The sequence below is a fragment of the Colossoma macropomum genome, unplaced genomic scaffold (assembly GCF_904425465.1).
Source record: "Colossoma macropomum unplaced genomic scaffold, Colossoma_macropomum, whole genome shotgun sequence".
Lineage (NCBI taxonomy): Eukaryota > Metazoa > Chordata > Actinopteri > Characiformes > Serrasalmidae > Colossoma > Colossoma macropomum.
Window position 1 is genome coordinate 31054918 of NW_023494810.1, and position 19714 is coordinate 31074631.

General features: G+C 41.1%; 1 protein-coding gene across 1 annotated transcript in view; it reads right to left on the reverse strand.

Annotated features, from left to right (window-relative positions):
• Positions 1–901: 901 nt before the first annotated feature.
• mon1a (MON1 secretory trafficking family member A) overlaps positions 902–19714 on the reverse strand; it is a 20427-nt gene continuing 1614 nt past the window's right edge. The window contains exons 2-6 of the mRNA XM_036559823.1: positions 19261–19398; positions 10942–11370; positions 7874–8639; positions 4331–4478; positions 902–2273 (exon numbers count right to left, since the gene is read on the reverse strand). Of these exons, the coding sequence (XP_036415716.1) occupies positions 2133–2273; positions 4331–4478; positions 7874–8639; positions 10942–11370; positions 19261–19390 (1614 nt within the window). The 5' untranslated portion in view covers positions 19391–19398 and the 3' untranslated portion in view covers positions 902–2132. The remainder of the gene's footprint in view (positions 2274–4330; positions 4479–7873; positions 8640–10941; positions 11371–19260; positions 19399–19714) is intronic.

Genomic DNA, 19714 nt, shown 5'->3' on the forward strand with positions numbered 1-19714 from the left:
GTACGTCAGCACAGGTTGCAATAGAGGCCATGTATGAAGTTGGTCTTCAAGCAGCCAGGCATAAGCAAGCGACTGTAAATGTGTCTTAAAGGAGCTACATGGAAAGTTCTATCAAAAGAACTGGCATATGTATGGCATATGGCACACAAAAGCTAGGTACCAAAATCTGTTCTCTGGAGCAAAAGAAAAGTGACTTTTGGTTCCCTAAAGAACCATCTAACTGAGAGGTCCTTTAAGGAACCAAAAGTGGCTCTTCTACGGCACAACACCAAAGAACTCAAAGTTGTTCAGAGTGGTTTGATGTGAGATGCTCTGTTTGAGAGAAACTCACCGAGTCAGAACTATTGATGGTGGTGGTGATAGGAACCAGACGTCCACCTCTAAAAGCTCCCTCACAGAAAGCTATTACATGAAATGGTTATGAATATGCTGGCTGAGGTCTGACACATTGAGTGTGTTTACAAGCATTCAATAATCCAATCATAATAGGGTTTCTGCAGTTATCTGATTATTCATTATTATTATGGTCATGCAAGCAGCACATTCTGATTTCTTCGATCTGATTAAGGTCAAGAAATCAATCAAAGAATAAAGCTCAGTAATCAGATTTCTTAGTGCATGTAAACTCTTACTCTGATTTCTTTCGGATTTCTCAGTCTGTGTATGCGCAAAACAGACGGCGGTACTGGAAATAAGCAAGAAGCATCGCCGCGAGATGCAGCAAAACTCTTTTGGAGCGACGCTGAAACCAAATACATGCTTGACAAAATGAAGGATTTAAATATTCTTCATTTTCTAGAATATTTATGTTCATATTTTCAGGTACGATGTTTTAAAAAAAAAGCCACGGCATTAAGTTTGAGTTTTACATTGCGTTTACATCACGTCTTCTCCTGTGAGTTTATTGGCTGATTGCAAAGCAGAAATCTGATTACTGTCTGACTCATGTAGACCTGGAGTTTTCACATTATCTGATTACTCAAGTGCATGTGAACGCGTTAATCAGATTACTGACAAAATCTGACTTTCTGCAGTTATCGGATTATTAAGTGCAGGTAAACACATTGTTTTTCTATGCTTTGGAGACGATTATGGCCAGAAATGTGTTTTTAAGAGCCATTCATGGTGGAGAAGTGTTATAAGGCAAAATAGTTCCAAAAGAAAATGTATTGTTTACCACTATTCTACCATTATCATCATTACATATAAACTCAGAAGACAAGTGCAGGTTCACTGGTGGCTTTGGATAGTAATTAAAATGGCTATATTTGTGTTGTAGACAGAATGACCCCTGGTTCCTATCATCACCACTGTAAAGAAATCTGAGACAGCTTCATAGTTTCTCTATGATGAATAATTTCACATCAAACCACTCTGAATGACTTTGTTTACATCTCAACCAATGAAATATGCACAACTTTTAAAAAATCAGTGGAATTCAGTTTTTAAAAAAACAAAAGCCACTGTAGGAATGACTAGACACATTGGTCAACACTTACAAACAAGATATTAACCTCTTAAACTCTATAGGCTCATTCCACGAATTGGGATTTAGCCTAATTATGGACAATACTTCAGAAAATCTGCATTTCAAATGCTGTAGTCCATAACATGGGTGAAGTCAATCAAGTTCAGTGCTGATGAAGAATTACTGTTAGAAATTCTTTTTGGTCTAGGCTTACAAACTAGTCCTAAGGGTCTTTATATGGGACTACACTTCAGTGCATCACTCTGATACATTAGTTCCACAGTATTTAGTTCTTTCTGCTGGTCCAGTCATCCTGAAATGTTGTCACAATGTAAAGGCCTGGTTTTTTAAAATGGCATCAAAAATAAAAAGCAATCACAAGTTTTTTGATTTGACTCCTACATGTAGCTCCTTTAATGGCATTTGTTAGTGTTTTTCAGCCAATCCTGCAGCTTTGCTCTGGGAACTCTGGCCAGTCCAGTACAAACTGGGTAGGTTTGTAGGGGGTTCGGAAATAACCAGGTGATTTTGCTGCTGTTTGTGCTGGTCAGGATGGTCCACTCAGCAGGGTTCAGCACAGTTTCATTGGGTTAGGGCTTTGACCATGATCAGGAAATCTTCCTGCAATCTTCTCTCGTCCCCAAAAGGTTTGCCCACTGCCAGGTCAGTACGTTAGAGGGTTTAGAATGAACAGACGGTCCTCTTCTTTTCTGATCCACTTCAGCAGTTTGGTGACGGCGGACATGGCCAGTGCTTTCGTACCCAGAGGGCTGAAACAGAGGTAGAGCTCGAAGCCGCTGGTGGCCTGCAGGACAGAAGAACGGTCCAATTAGTTAGAGAACAATGATTTCCTTTAAGATGGGGTTATACTACTTGACGTTGACCCCGATTTTAGCCCAGATTCTCAGTCTGTCCGAGTCTGTGCTGGTCAGCTCTAGTCTGCAAATTTTTGGGTCAGTCGGAGTCGACAGTTTGTGTGAAAGGGGTGCAGACTCAGATTTTTGGCCTCCTGATTGCGTTTCAGACTGGTTGGAGTTTATCATACATACATCATCTAAACCGCTTATCCTTCTGGGTCACGGTGGGGTGCTGGAGCCTATCCCAGCTGTCATTGGGCGGAAGGCAGGATACACCCTGGACAGGTCGCCAGTCCATCGCAGGGCAGACAGACAGACATACACATTCACACACACACACACACACTCACACATACTCACACCTAGGGGCAATTTTAGCACGTCCAATCGGCCTGATTGCATGTCTTTGGACTGTGGGAGGAAACCGGAGTACCCGGAGGAAACCCACACAGACACGGGGAGAACAGGCAAACTCCACACAGAAATGACCCTGGTCTCCCGGCCGGGAATCGAACCCAGGCCATTCTTGCTGTGAGGCGACAGCGCTACCCACTGCGCCACCGTGCCGCCTTGGAGTTTATCAAACATGTTTAATTTTTTTCGACCCAACTCTGAGCGAAATCCAGTGTAAACTGGTCAACAACTCAATCTGAACAGATTCCCGCAAGAGCCAATGAAAACTGAGAGCGCGAAAGAAGAAAATAAAGCAAGTAAACAAAAAAGGCGAAAAGTCACTGTGGAGCAAACTTTTTAATGAGCTGAGTTTAAGGCAAGAGCACAATCGAGTTTATGTACTGCTGCTTCTTTACTGTGGCAGCGCAAACGGCAGAGAAAACAGCAGCAGCTGCGAGTCACTTCATGTTTGTTTATCTGCATCTCCTAGTAGCAGGAGAATGTGTGAGTTTGCGCAAGTTCGCATGAGTTCACGCGAGTTCAGTGAGTTGCGTTTGCTATAGCAACAGCTTAAAAGTCGAGTAGTGTGTGATCCTTAATCATTTAGTGTGTGATCCCCAATATTTTAGTCGTCCAAAAAATCTGCAAAAACCAGTCGGACAGTGTGAGACGCCCAGTCTTTAATAATCTGTTAAGACTTTAAAAGTCGTGTAGTGAACCCAAGGCTTTATACTGCTGGTCTAGAGGCATCACTCTAAAGCCTAGATCCTGAGCTTTGCTCTCACTGACTTCCTGTGGAGTTAATATGACATAATTAGTGTGGTTTACAGTTTTTACAAGGACCTGTTCACATTTGTACATACATGTACATACTGGTTTATTGATTCATGTGCATATGCTTAAATAAGACTATCAATATACAAACTAAGACTTTCTGTGGATGCATCTCCACATACTTCTCATCAAACCTCTTTAACATACCCTGGTTTAACCCTTTAAACTATATCTGTAGACACAACTACATTTCAATTCCTCACTCGTGACCACAAACCTTGCATGTTAGATGGTTACTGAATAATTAGGGGAATTCTGTCAATTTTTCAAAACTTCTGCATAATTCACTCATTGAGAGTTTGAATTTTGTGGTTTCACGTGAAATGAGTAAAGACTCTTGTTTCTTTGTAGTGGTAGTGATAGGAACCAGGGGTCACAACATCTACATCTTATTTACTATCCAAAACCACCAGAGAACCTACACGTGTCTTCTGAATTTTAATATATAAAGCTGATGATGGTACAATAGTGTTAAATCTGAACAAGTTTTCTTTGGGAACTACTTTGCCCAACAGCACCCTGCTTATACCACCATACTGTGAGGGAGCTTTAAGAGATGGACGTCTGGTTCCTATCATCACCACTGTGAAACCTTTCTGGTAAGTTTCTCTAGAAGAGAGCGTTTCACACCAAACCACTCTGAATGACTTTGACTCTGACTTTTTAAATCTTAACCAATTAAATATGCAGAAATGTAAAAAATCTGTGGAATTCCTATTTAATAGCAGTTCTGCAGTTTGAGGACTTTAACTCTGGTCTCTGAGGTCATCAAGCTCACCCAGGCGAACAGGTTCTCTGTGTCTCCGCAACGGTAGACTGAGCGGAGGGGGCGGGTTGGGTGGTGGAGGCAGCTGTGGAGGTAACGGTACAGTCCTATCAGCCTCTCATGCTCCTCCTCCCTTTGGTACGGCACAGGCAGCTCCGGGCTAATGAGTGGGGGGGAGAGAAAGAGAGAGAGAGAGAGAGAGAGAATAAATAAATAAATAAATAAATAAATAATCTGGACCTGAACAGGAGAGCCAATAGAACCGGACAACAGCACCACTGGCTCTAAGCCTTTTTCTTTATGGGAAAAATAAACGCTGTTCTCCGTCATGCCCGTTTCGAAAATGTTCCAAAGTTGATACGATTTACATCACTGGGTCTCACTGAATCCTCTGAATTATACAATATAATTACATAATAATTATATAATTATGAGGTCGTTAAGGAGTCAAAATATGAATATTGCATATGTGAGCTCTCACTGCTGAACACTAAAACTGGCAGCCCTACTAAAATTAACACGACTGGTCAAATATGGGCTCTTTAGTAAAGAAAATGGTTCTATACAGAACCATGAACCTAATAACCTTTGACATAACTAAAGGGTTCTTTGCATCATGAAAAGGTTCTTCAGACTGATGGAGAATGTGCTGTAGATGGTTCTATATAGAACCTTTTTTAAAAAAGGCGGTCCTATATAGCGCCAAAAAGGGTTCTTCTATTGTTTACGATGACACACTGTCAAAAAAGATGGTGCTTCAAGGATTCTTTAGTAAAGAAAATGGTTCTACATAGAACCATGAACGTATGAACGCTTTTGCATGATTAAAGGGTTCTTTGAATCATGAAAACGTTCTTCAGATTGATGGCGAATGTGCTATAGACATTTCTATATAGAAGCTTTTTGAAAATGGTTCTGTAGAGCACCCAAAAGGGTTCTTCTATTGTTAGGTTGTCAAGCTTGTAACAATAGAAGAACCCATTTGGGTGCTAAAGAGAACCCTTTTCCAAAAGGTTCTATATAGAACCATCTATAGCACCTTCATGCACATTTTCTATCAATTCGAAGAGCCCTGTTATGATGCAAAGAACCTTTTAATCATGCAAAGGGTTCTTTGAGTTTTCATAGTTCTATATAGAACCTTTTTGGAAATGGTTCTATATAGCACCAAAAAGGGTTCTTCTGTTATGACAAGCATGCACTCTTAAAAAGATCAAGAGTTCTCAAGTAGAGAAAATGGTTCTATATAGAACCATGAACCTAGGAACCTTTTGCACGATTAAAGGTTCTCTGAATCATGAAAATGTTCTTCAGATTGATAGCAAATATGCTATAGATGGTTCTATATATAACCTTTTTGAAAAACACTCTATAGCACCAATAGGGGTTCTTCTACTGTTACGCTGTCAAACTTGTAACAACAGAAGAACCCTTTTGGGTGCTATAGAGAACCCTTTTCCAAAAAGTTCTATATAGAACCATCTATAGCAGATTCATGCACATTTTCTATCAATCTGAAGAACCCTTTCATGATGCAAAGAACGCTTCAATCATGCTAAGTGTTCATGGTTCTTTATAGAACCATTTTCTTTACTAATCTTTTAAGACTGCACGCTTGTCATAATAGAAGAACCCTTTCTGGTGTTATATAGAACCCTTTTCAAAAAGGTTCTGTATAGAACCATCCATAGCACATTCTCCATCAATCTGAAGAACTTTTTCATGACGCAGAGAACCTTTTAATCATGCAAAAGGTTCGTTCAGTGTTCAAGGTTCAAAAGAACCCTTGAAGAACCATCTTTTTTCAGTGTCACTATCATGCGACATCATTTCAGTGCGCTGGATCACGGACGGTAGCGGTTTTCCTACTTCAACAACTTAAAAACCTTGTAATTCAAAGGATTCAGTGATATTCGGAGGAAAACACAAGGCAGAAGGTAACAGACACCACAGGGGAGGGTGAGAGGAGTGATTTAGAAAATCTTTATTTCCTCACGTAGAAAAACTCTTCACGAAAGCCTCGTTTAGCCGACGGACTGAATCAGACGGTTCAGCCGAGGGAACACAGTAAACAGTGAAGCGTAGAGTTCAGGCAGGTCTGCACTAAAAGTGCTTATCTGTGCATCGCTGCCTCCTGGAAATGCTTTGATGTATAAGATGTGTAGCTCACAGGACCAGAATAAACTCCCATGGTCCTAATTTAAACCTCTTTTTTTCTTCATGCGAATACAGGCATCACTGCAGACCTCTTCAGGAGTGAGCTGTTCCCTTCGTCTGTTAGCAGCGTACATTTCTATCCACAGTGTATTCTCAGTTCCTCATTTCTCCTGCACAGTTTCACTGCACGAATACAGCAAGACGTTTCTAAAGCAATGCTAATCAGTCCTGGCCTTAAAAAGCTGAAACATTTCCAACAAAGGAACAATTCGGTCAATTTGACGTTTATACATGAGACGGATACGGCCTGTCAAAAGTTTAGGGACCTTGTCTTGTTTTGAAATTTCCAAAGGAATGTTTGATTTTCACTTTTACTTTTCAAGATATGTGCAAAGGTTTCGTTAGCATATCAGCAATTTGTTCATCTCTAAATAACCCGGCTTCATGTTTAGTGTTAGTCTCTTCCTCGTGGTAGGAAAAGCAGGTTTTCCCTAAATAATGATCTGAAAGTTGTCTTGTCTAGACTATTGTTAACAGCACAAATTTAGCCCAAAAGTGGTTTAAACATTTTAAATGTTTTAGTGCTGATAAGTGCTGACATCGCAAGAAGCAGATCAACTAGTTAGCTTGCAAAGACAAACAGCTTTAGTGCGAAACAGCCTTCCAAACCCATTTTTAAAAACATACTGCAAAACACAATCGTTGAGATGTAAACAAAGTCATTCAGAGTGGGTCGGTGTGAAATGCTTCATTCCAAAGCCTTGCCAAGTCAGAACTGTTCACAACAGTAGTGATAGGAACCTAAAGAGGACATCTAAAGAGTTTAATGCTTCTGAAGCCTCCCTCACAGAAAGTTATTACATGGAATGGGAATAAATACAGGGCCTGATGTCTGTTTTACGGTAGTTTTGAGAAGGTTTTGGCCTAAATATATATATTTTTCAAACCCATTCATGAACATGCAAAGTGTTGTAGGGCAAAATAGTAGAGAAAGAAAACATTTTGTAAGATTTACCACTATTTTCCCATCATCAACATTACATATATAAACTCAGAAGACTCGTGTGGGTTCACTGTTGGTTTTGGATAGTAAATAAAATGGCTATGTTTGTGTTGAAGACACTGTAATCTCTGGTTCCCATCACCACCACTGTAAAGACATCTGAGTCTCTGCAATGAAGCATTTCACATCAATCCACTGAATGACTTTATTTACATCTCAGAGCTTGAATTATGCAGAGATTTTTAAAAGGCTGGTGGACTTCTCCTTCACTGTGTTAAAAAAACAAGCTAATTTATTAAAAACACTTTGAAACTTCTGACAACCAATGTAAATTATCACATAATTCATATTCACTGTAAGATAAACACTCAAAAGATGATGTAATAGACTCTCACCTGGTGTAGAGTCCTGAGCTTTTGGACTTGTAAACAAAATGCCAGAGCTCAGGGATGCCCACCTGCGAGACGGGGTAGGTGGGTGTCCGCAGCGCCTCCTGCAGGGCCTGATAAGCACTGCGTTTGCGCAGCCGCTCCAGAAAGCGGCGCTTGCAGTCGGACAGGTTAAAGAAGTCCTCGCGGTCCGTGGACACCAAGATCAGACAGAGGTCAGACTTGGGCTCCAGGTAGGAGATGTGGGCGTGGAAAAAGCCTGCCGTGTTGAACTTGGGGAGACAGATGGGGGTCCAGCCCTCGCCTTCCCTGAAGGATGAGGACGAGCCCACCAGGTTGAAGAGCAGATGCAGGTCCATGTGATGGAGGTACTGGTCCTTTTTCCTGACCAGAGTGACCAGGCGATTGCCGGCCAGCAGGATGGAGAAGACCAGGCTCTTGGCCTTGGCTGCCTGTAGGCTGGCGGAGACCACATCCCTGGCCGAGCTGGCCAGCGGGAGGCTCATGACGGCGTTCAGGAGCAGCCCCGGGTCACGGTCCAGCAGCCGCAGCAGGCTGTCGGTCAGGTGCTCGGAGCCGGCCAGCAGCCGCCGCAGGTCGTAGTTCTGCTTGTGCTGGAAGACGTGGTTGAGCTGCGTCAGCGTCAGCAGGCTCACGATCTGATAGTAGACGTACTGAAGCTCGCGGGACAGCTCGCGGTCTGACTGGCTTGACTGGGACACGCCCACCAGGACCAGCGGGCTCTTGTGGAGGAAGACCACGCGACACCCGTCTAGACGAATATAATAGGTGAATAAAAAGGTAGATTGACAAAAATTCTACACTTTTTACACCAAGTCAAAATGTATGCGGTTTAGTTTGGTTCCTCTTTAGATTTGCACTGATGCTATAAGGCTAATGTAGCTAACAAGTAATGGAAACTAAAATAAGGAACTAAAGAAACGAAAAAAGCCTTAATAGGGATATTTTGTTCAAATATTTATGCTGTCCTGTTCCTCAATTCAGATGTTTTAGTTCTGAACAGTTTCTACTTCAGAACACTAGGTGGCGATGTGTCCTTTCACTAGCTAGAAGGAGAGGAAGAAGACGTCCAGTCATTCACTCACGACTAGGGCCGGGCGATGAAACGATAACAGTAATTATCGCGATAAAGCTTTCCTCGATTAAAATATAAAAAATGTTCGATAAATGTTTGATATAATAGACGATTCTCACACTTCCTCGTTCTAGCGGCAGCCCTGGTGGCATTTTCTACTGCAATGAAAGCGACACTACTCTGCTGTCACCACGAGAGGGCGCACTTCTGAGTTTTTTTTACATGATAAGAGAGGGAGGGGGCGACGAGTAAAATGAGTCACCAAATATACTTTGGCAACGTCTGAAACGTGGATGCCGAGCAATCAGCGATCTGTTCTACTGCCATGAGACAAGTGGCGTAACTAAACTGTCCTACAGTGAAATCACTTCTATCCTAACATCCTAACAAGCTTTAGCAGCGTTAAATCACGAAATCATGTCACGTTCTGACCATAAAGGATTTAAAACTACAAATTAAAAGGTTTAAAACCACAATTAACCAATCAGGAGCAAAAATCTGACTTAAAACTTGAAAGAAATAATGATTTGATGTTTATCGTGATAATTATCGATGTCAACTGATATGAAATTTTTTTATCATGATAAAATTTTTGGTCATATCGCCTACAACACCACAAACCAGCATGATAATTAAAGGGGATTTCTACCAATTTTTCAAAATTCCTCCATAATTTAACCACTGCGATGTAAACAGAGTCATTCAGTGTGGTTTGATGTGAAGTTCTGGAAAAACTTACCGACTCAGGTTTCTTTACAGTGGTGGTCTAAAACGGAGTCACAATGTCTAAAATGAAAATATGGTCATTTTATTTACTATGCAAAACCACCAGTGAACCCACACGTGTCTTCTGAGTTTTATATGTAATGTTGATGACGCCCTGTGAGTAACTCTACACTAGGAATGGTTCTTAAAGATTACATTTTAGGCCAAACCTCTCAAAGAAAAATCGATTACATATCAGGAATCGTTTCATAAAATAACTCTGTTGGGGGGAGCTTTTAGAAGTGTTAAACACTTAAGACGTCTGGTTCCTATCACCATCACTGAACAATTCTGACTGGGCAAATTTCTCCAGAACAGAGCATTTCACACCAAACCACTATGTATTTTAACAACTAAATTATGCAGGAATTTTGAAAAATTGGTGGAATTCCCCTTTAACCAGCTAGCCATTTCAGTGTTGAAATTATGGAGAGTAAAAAAGGCCTTTTGGGGGCTCCCGAGTGGCGCAACCGTCTAAGCGTTGGCCCTATCATCAGGAGATCGCGAGTTCGATCCCTGGTGATGCTACAGCCGTCCGTAGCCGGGAGTCCGAGAGAGCACAGTTGGCCTCGCTCTCTCTGGGTGGGTGGGATGGCTTCCTTTCTCCACCCATCACTCACTAAGTGTGATGCTAGTCAGCGCAGGCGTCTGTTAGCTGACGTAACAGAACTGGCGGTTGGCGCTTTCCTCCGAGCGCGTTCAGCTGTCCAATGACGTTGCGTGAGGGGCAGCTCAAAAAAATGCGGTTGCTGGTTTCACAGGTCTCGGAGGAAGCCTGCGTTGATAGCGTCGTGTGTGATTGGGGGAGTCCTAACTAGCGGGTGGAATTGGCTACGACTACACTGGGGAGAAAACCGGGTAAAAATTGAAGAAAATAATACAAAAAAAGGCCTTTTGTTTTCATTAAGGTTCAAAATACTGTTCAAATGTTGGACTCAACAATAAGAAATGCATCAAATAAATACAGATAATTATCTATAACAAATGGTACAAGAAAATATATCGTAATAGGCTGTTTGGTCATAAAGTCTAGACCTGTTTTCTACTGATGCTGCCTGTTTTGTTGGAAATGTTTTATCTAATATCCAGTTTCCAGTTAAGTTGATCAGATTACCAAAACTCAACACTTACTATATTTATGAAGATATGCAACACCAAAACAATCGAAATCAATGATAAAATCACTATCAATCAATGAAAGCCAGTGGATCACCTGCGTGAATGGAGCGAATGATGTTCTTCTCGGCCTCCACGAAGGACACGAGGGCCATCATGACCCCCATGGTGGTGGACAGAGCCTCCTCGGTGCCGTAACGCGTGTAGATTGGTTTTCCTGCTTCGCTCAGAACGAACACGTGCTTCCTGTGACTCCGCCACGCTTCGCTCGTAACGTCCTCCTCCTTCAGCCGGACGCCACTCTGAACCTCCTGCTTCTCCTCCTTCGGCTCCTTCTGCTCCTCTTCAGCGTCTGCGCCTCCTCTTTGCTCCTCCTCCTCCTTCGCCTCTCCTTCCTCCGACTCCCCCAAAGCAGAGTGGCTGCTCCCTGTTAGCTCAGAGTCTGGGTTACTCTCACTGTCGGCGGTCAGATCCTCGAAAGACTGAGAGTGGACGAACATGTGCTGAGCGTGCTCCTGACCGGCACCTGGAGACAAACATGCACAGCTCTAACTTATAAGGTCGCAAAAATGTAGTCAATCAGTTTCCTTCTTTAGTTTTACACTGGCGCTAATAGGGCTGAACGATTTGATCTGACTAACATTGCAACTGTGATTCAAACTGTGATTATGTTCTATAAATTTCAGGTTCAAGGTTCAGGACTTTGAAGGTAGTGTGCCAGACGGCCAGTGAGTTGTAGTTGTGAGGTCACAACACATGGAGGTTGCCTCTGATTCATCTAAATCAACTTTTGTCAAGCTTCAACAAAAATCAAACCACCTTGGGAGCCACAACATTTCATGTCCATTTTATTGATGTAACGTTTCACCATCTCGACTGTAAATACGTCTCAGTATGTGCTAATGTCCTAACGTAGACTAAAAATATAATATAAACGAAAACGCAGACTTACTTTGCTCTGCTTTAAGCTTCAGCTCAGCTATAGTCACTTTTCTCGCATCTCCAGCAGGAAACTTTTCCTCAAAAGTAGGTCATTCACCAGCTTCTTGTTTGAATTTTACCATTCCACCTTAAATGGTGCAGCAGTTCAATTCTGGTGCCTCAGACACCACTTTAAGGTGGAAAGGTTGGGAGTTTTTCACACCACATCATACGTCTTTACATTTTAACGACACTTGCCGATGCTCAAAAAGAACGTTCGGCTTGATGTTCAGGCCTCAAATGCAAAATTAGTGTTACACTGATGAAGATATGATGACAACAGTAGATAATTCACTACAATCAGGTTTAAAAAATGTTCGTCTGCATATTGTGCACAATTACACATTTCCACCAGAGGGGTGGAAATAAATCCCCAAATAAATCTCTAAATGCCCCAAAACTAACAGGGTGTAGCTTTAATTGATCTTCAGCAAACTTAATTATGTGGTTTCTGACACTGAATGACTGTCATCTATAAACGAAAAAACAGTAACAGTCAAGTTGTAGCTGAATTTTAATCATACTGCTGCCTGTTGATATAGATAACTGTATTTCCAGTACTGAGAACTCAGGCTTTGTTAAATTAGCTCTGATCATGTAGAGTCAAAGTGTGCTTGTATTTTGTGTTGTGTTCCAGCTCCCAGCTGGCTGTTTCAGAGCTAAAACAGGTTTATCACCCGAACAATGTTGAACCACTCAGTTTATAGACTAGGCATCAATTAAATGGGCCTAAAAATCCACCTATAAAAAATCATTTAAAACAAATCAAAGACTGAGTATCTTTTACCAGGTGGACAAAATCTGGGGCAACTTAAACAGCCTCATAAAGAATCTATGGCAACAATGATTGCTGGCAATGAAGTTTAACATCAACAGAGTCGGATGAGGTCAGTGAGTGCAAACCGCTTTATTCAGCTCGGCAACCAATCAACACTCAGTAGCAGTAATGCCGACCAATCAGCACTCAGCAGCAGTCATACCGGCCAATCAGCACTCAGTGGCAGTAATGCCGACCAATCAGCACTCAGCGGCAGTAATGCCGACCAATCAGCACTCAGCAGCAGTAATGCCGACCAATCAGCGCTCAGTGGAAGTAATGCTAACCAATCAGCGCTCAGTGGAAGTAATGCTAACCAATCAGTGTTCAGTGGAAGTAATTCTAGCCAATCAGCGCTCAGTAACAGTAATGCTAACCAATCAGCACTCAGTAGCAGTAATGCCGACCAATCAGCACTCAGTGGAAGTAATGCTAACCAATCAGCGCTCGGTAGCAGTAATGCTAACCAATCAGCACCCAGTAGCAGTAATGCCGACCAATCAGCACTCAGTGGAAGTAATGCTAACCAATCGGCGCTCGGTAGCAGTAATGCTAACCAATCAGCACTCAGTAGCAGTAATGTTAGTGTTATACTGTCACACCGTTTGCTGTAGAAAACAGAAATATATTCCTAAGTTTCCTTTGATTTCTTATTAAAATTATTCCTCTACTTTCCAAAATTAAAGGAATTTCCTGCACAAATGTTTCATTTTTTAACATCTGTTTAACACTCCATTCACCTTCATTCATTAAGGACTCACATTTTTGCAATCATATTTTTTTTTTTACATAATGTGAGAAATAGGAAGTGGCCAGGGTTCCTTTAAACTGGCTCTGGTCCTGTTGTTCCTCTGCCATTATTAGCAGCTGCTGGTGCTGCATGAACGATATGAGCTTCTGTCAAGAGTCAAATGTTAACACAGGCAGATTATGTAGACCAGGGGTGTCAAACTCAACCACCAAGGGCCATATTAAAAAATCCCAAATCAGTGGGCCGGCTGTGTCTGACATGTTGCAACATTCTGCCATGAACCCATCTGGCCATTGTTTATTCAAAATAAAAAATGTAAATAAAAACAAACTGTTTCGTATAAAACAGCTGCAGATACTGCTAAACCTCTTTAAATGTCCGCAAAGTAAAGTAGGTTTTTGAAACCGCCCATTCGCTTGAACTCGACACCTGGCATCTTTTTTTGTTTTGTTTTTGTGGTGCCGTCCCATAGTTTGTTGTTGGGGAGGGGGTGGGAGCACACATTACGTTGTAGTGCATGCTGGGAACTGTAGTGCAGCTCATGGTGAAATGGGCTAATATTAATAGAAAATTTAAATAATTTCCACCAGCCCTTAATAAGACTAGACGGGGCGTCTGGCCTGCGCGGTCTCAATTCTTGTTACTAAACCGTAACAGGCCACCAGAGCTATTTTCAAACCACCTGCGTGGAGCAGTTTGGGAAGTCGAGAGTAGACGCTTTCAAATTAAAACCAACAAAGTTCATAAACAGCGCCTGCTGTTCATCCCTACTCTCACCATGTCTGACAGGAAACTGAAGTGAAAATGAACTAAAGGGCTGAAGTGAACTTCCTCATCGAGCTCATAGAACCCATTTGGTGGTGCTTTGGTGGAGTAGTGAGGCAATTTGTTATCTGGGTCAGTCCACGCCAAATATAGCCAGTAGACTATATTTATATATATTTATATTTTTATTTTTTATTTTTTATTTTTTTTAATACATCTAATCAGTTGGAACAGAGAAAAAAAGGAGCCAGTAGTTCTAAATTTTAAAAACTATCAAAACTGTCAATATAATGACTTTTATTCAATATTTGGCTCACTGTGCTGCACTAAATCCAGTTAAACGGGACTAATTTATAATTAGTCTCTCTTTATAATTAAGCAGGCAGTTGGTCAGTGTTCTACAAGCACTGATGAGATACATAATATGTTCAGAGAAGCATATTGTATTGTGGCATAATTTATCATGATCACGATACATACTGTCATATTGACCAGCCCTATCAGCTCATGACAGGGCAGAATTCTCTCTAGAGAATAAAGTTCAGTCAACAGCTCACTGCGGTATCTCCCCACTAGAGGTCTAAATCTCTCACCTGTGACCTCGCATTGAACAGTTTCCTAAAGAATCCAATCAATTATGACTCCTAAGGAATCATGCATCATGACATTGCACATTTGTCCACAATTAGATCCGATAATTTAGATTATTTTGGTACCCGATTCGGTTATTATAGTATTTGATTCAGCATCATTTTTAAAATACGCTGAAAAACTATTTACACAGCCGTGCAATACAGACAATAAAATCACTACACCACGTTAAATTACCCAAGAACTTAGAAGGAATGTGTTATCACAAATAATATCACAGAGTCAAAGTAAAGAAAAATGTAAAGCAAAGAAGACATGGATATTGTTTCACACACACACACACACACACACACACACACACACACACACCGAGCACTTTTTTCTAGGAACACTTCCTTGTTTCTACACTCACTGTCCATTTTATCAGCGCTGCTTACCATATAGGTGCACTTTGTAGTTCTACAATTACAGACTGTAGTCCATCTGTTTCTCTGCATACTTCATTCTTCAATGGTCAAGACCCCCACAGGACCCCCGCAGAGCAGGTATTATTTCGGTGGTGGGTCATTCTCAGCACTGCAGTAACACTGACGTGGTGGTGGTGTGTTAGTGTGTGTTGTGCTGGTCTGAGTGGATCAGACACAGCAGTGCTGCTGGAGTTTTCAAACACCTCAGTGTCGCTGCTGGACTGAGAATAGTCCACCAACCAAAAATATCCAGCCAACAGCATCCTGTGACCACTGATGAAGGACTAGAGGATGACCAACACAAACTGCGCAGCAGCAGATGAGCTATCGTCTCTGACGAGGTAGGAGTGTCTGATAGAGTGGACAGTGAGTGGACACAGTGTTTAAAAACTCCAGCAGCACTGCTGTGCCTGATCCACTCAGACCAGCACAACACACACTAACACACCACCACCACGTCAGTGTTACTGCAGTGCTGAGAATGATCCACCCAAATAGCACCTGCTCTGTGGTGGTCCCCTAGGGGTCCTATATGGTAAGTGTTGCTGATAAAATGGACAGTGGGTGCAGATACAAGGAGGTGTTCCTAATAAAATGCTTGGTGGTTGGTATTTGTGCGATACACACACACACACACACACACACACACACACACACACATATATTTATATATACATATACATACATATACACATACATATATATATATATATATATATAGTTAAGTGACCCTTTTTAGTCCCACAAAGGGGAAATTTCACCTCTGCATTTATCCCGTCCGTGCAGTAAAACACCACATGAGCACACTTGCCCGGAGTGGTGGGCAGCCCTATCCGCAGCGCCTAGGGAGCAGTTGGGGGTTAGGTGCCTTGATCAAGGGCACTTCAGTCACGTACTGTCAGCTCAGGGGATCAAACTGGCGACCTTCCAGTCATAAGACTGGTTCCCAAACCTCCAGCCCATGACTGCCCTATATATATATATATATATATATATATATATATATATATACATACACCGCCCACTTCTTCTGCTAAAAAAGTAGTTCCAGTAGTTAGTTAAAGTAAAACGTCAGCGTCTTATTTTGCTCTTTGCTTTTTGAACCTTTCTTTACACGCCCTTCATAATCCGAAGCACATTTCACATCAATCATAGCTACATAAAGAAACTGCCTGAGTGACAGACCTACTTTACAAGACCCACCTTCACTAAAGCAACACCTGCAGGCTGGAACTACCAATCATTAACCCATTAGGCCCTGTATGAGTCACTGTGTCAGCGGACAGAGGAAAATTTACTCAGCATACTTTACAGGGCGTAACCCAGTATGAGGAACGTAGGACTTAATCACTGAAAACAACAACAAAAAAACATTACACTTAAATGACCTCATACTAAAGTTCTAAATACTCAAGGACCACAGAGTCACCATAAAAACATGTGCTGCCTCATTAAACTGCCTTCAGTCATACTTCCAGTGGAGTCAGCACTGCAGCCGTGGAGCAGATAAAGCCACGAACAGGAACAGCCGAACAGTGTTGCTAAACAGCAAACTTAGAGACCACAGCTGATAAGGATGAGCATTCTAGTCAAATCTGATATTCAAATTTGTAAGACATTATTCAAATATTGTTAAAAAGCTGCAGTAGTCTTGTTGTGTTTCCTTCCTTTCACTAAAACTGGGGTCGGCAACCTGCGGCACTTTTACTGCCCTGTTGTGGCTCCACAGCAGAATTAGATTTGTAGGTAAAAACAAAATAATCCTCCTTTACAGTAAAATAAAGCTCTGCTGATCGTTCAACACAGTTTAACAATAAAGGGTCTTAAACTCTGGAGTTAATGTAGAACTGCTAAATCACCCTTTAACCCTGAAGATCAGCGCAAACTGCTGGTCACCATAGCAACACAGACAACAGTCTCGCCTAGCTAGTAGCTAACGAAATGGCAAAGAGAGAGATTTAAGACAAACTTCGATAATTTATTCGATAATAAATGGACCTATTTGCGTTTATAATCACTCCAGCTGGTTTCCTGATATGTTTAATCTGCAATGAAAAACTGACAAACACTAAAAAGTCATGAAGCTGAAGTCTCAGTTTCTCATTCACCAGCTTCTCTTGTTCCACCTTAAATAGTGCAGCGGTTACATTCTGGCACCTCAGGCACCGTTTAAAGTGGAACGGGAAAATTCAAACAAGAAGCTGGCGAATGAGAAGCGACTTCAGCCTCGTAAAAAGTTGAACATTAAGAGGCATTTTATAAGAAACTGTTCTACTTTTGAGGAAAAGTTTCCTGCCAGAGATGCGAGAAAAGCGGCTATAGCTGAGCTGAAGCTTAAAGCAGAGAAAAGTAAGTCTGCGTTTTCGTTTATATATTGTTTAGCCTATACCAGTACATCAGCTGATACTGAGACATATTTACAGCTAAGATGGTAAAATGGACATGAAATGTTGTGGCTCTCAAAGTGGTTTGATTTTTGCTGAAAGGACAAAATGGCTCTTCTTAACTTTTGGGTTGTCGATCCCTAAAAATTTTTTATTTTAAGAAAAAAAGTTATACTTTCTGGACTTTTTAAAATTTCAAAAATTCAGACTCAACTCTAATAGCTAGCCTGCTAATGTCACTCATATACCGCATATCGTCACTGCCCAAATAAAAAGAAATGTCTCCATTTATCATTTGAATGTAGCAGCTGTAATTTACACTGTGTGAAAATTTCACCATGAATGGATCAACAGAAAAGCTCCAAAACTGGTTGGAATAAAAAACTTTTTATATTAACTTACACTGAAAGTAAAAGAATATTTTGCCCTCTCCTGTAATTTTACTATTTTGAAGATATTTCGTTTTCTTTAGACAGCGACGATACACAACTTATTCATAACTAGCCTGTCTGAACGTATATTTACTACTCAGAATTTCTGTTTTGATCTATCGATCTAGACCATCCTTGTTTTTTTCCATTTGTTTTAGTGGTACGCACCTGATAACTGATGGTTCTTTAAAACCTTAATACCATGTTAACATTTTCAGTACAACACAGAACTGACTCGTGACACATTAATGATGTTATTTTGACGCTGGTGAGCCTTTTCAATTCCTTAAAACTCTGTTTTCAGATTCCTCTGAATATGAATATTGAAAGTAGTCAGGTATTCAGTCTTTCAAAACATTTAGATATTGAACTATAATTTTGTGCTGTTATGTTTAAATCTTCAAAAGATTTGATGTTTGAATTTTCAAAAAAAAAAAAACTACTTTGTTTGAATGTTTAGAAATACACTGTATGTCCAAAAGCTTGTAGACACTTAAGGGTATTAATTAGGGCTTGACCAATAGAAAATGTCTTGTGGCCGGTAAGATTTTAAGGGGCCAAACATTCCAATATAGTGTTAGATTTTAATGTTATACTCCAACAGGTTTAGTTAAACAGTGCTTTACAGACTGATATGAGTGTCTGTTCTCAATGGTCAAACTTCCTATACTTAAATAAAAAGCAGAAACCAAGAATCTTAAATAATATAAATATTAAAGCACTGGGGGCGGAGCTACTCACAATTCTTTGTACTTTTAGATTCTGCTAATTACCTCTTATTATTCATTTTTCCCCATCGGTTCCCAAGCTATTCTCATGCTAACAAGGATGTTTTACATGGCAATACTGCAAGTAACTGCTAATCATTGGTGATATTTTCTACTCTTCTGGGAAGGCTTTACACTAGATGTGGAACATTGCTGTGAGGATTTGATTGAGCATTAGTGAGGTAAGGTACTGATGTTGGATGGTCAGTTCTGGAACCCCAACTCATCCCAAAGGTACTGGATGGAGCTCCATCACCATGTGTGTGCAACTAAACGCATGTGGAAGTTAAAGTAAGTAAATTCACAAAATAAATAAAAAATAAAACAAAATAATGAAAAGGGCTGTCTGGACACTTTGGACCATGTTGTGTACATTGCCAATCAAACCATCCCGACACTCCAGTTGCCACAACCGGCTGAAGGACTGTTCCACTGCTGCTCATAAGGAAAAAGTCACCTCACCTGGCTCTGTCCCCTCCACCAGCCCAGGTGTCGGACTCTCTGAGCGGTCACTGCGAAGGCGGTCCACTGGTGCTAAGCTGCCGTTCATAGTGTCCCAGGTCACTCCTTTATTGTGGACGTCTGCTGCCATCCTGGCAACTGTTCCAGTGAAGAGAGGAGCTCAGTGTGTGTGTTCTACTGACTGACTCAAATTTCTTCACAGTGGCAGTGATAGGAACCAGAGGTCGCACAATATATAGCCATTTTATTTACCGTCAAAACCCACCAGTGAACCTACGCATGTCTTCTGAGTTTGGTCTGTCATGTTGATGATAATAAAACAGTGATAAATATGAACAAAAAAAAAAAAAGTTTTCTTTGAGGACTATTTTGCCTCACAACATCCTGCATGCAACTCTCCACCACAAATGGATTTCAAAAAAGAGGTTTTAGGCCAAAATCTTCACAAAACTAT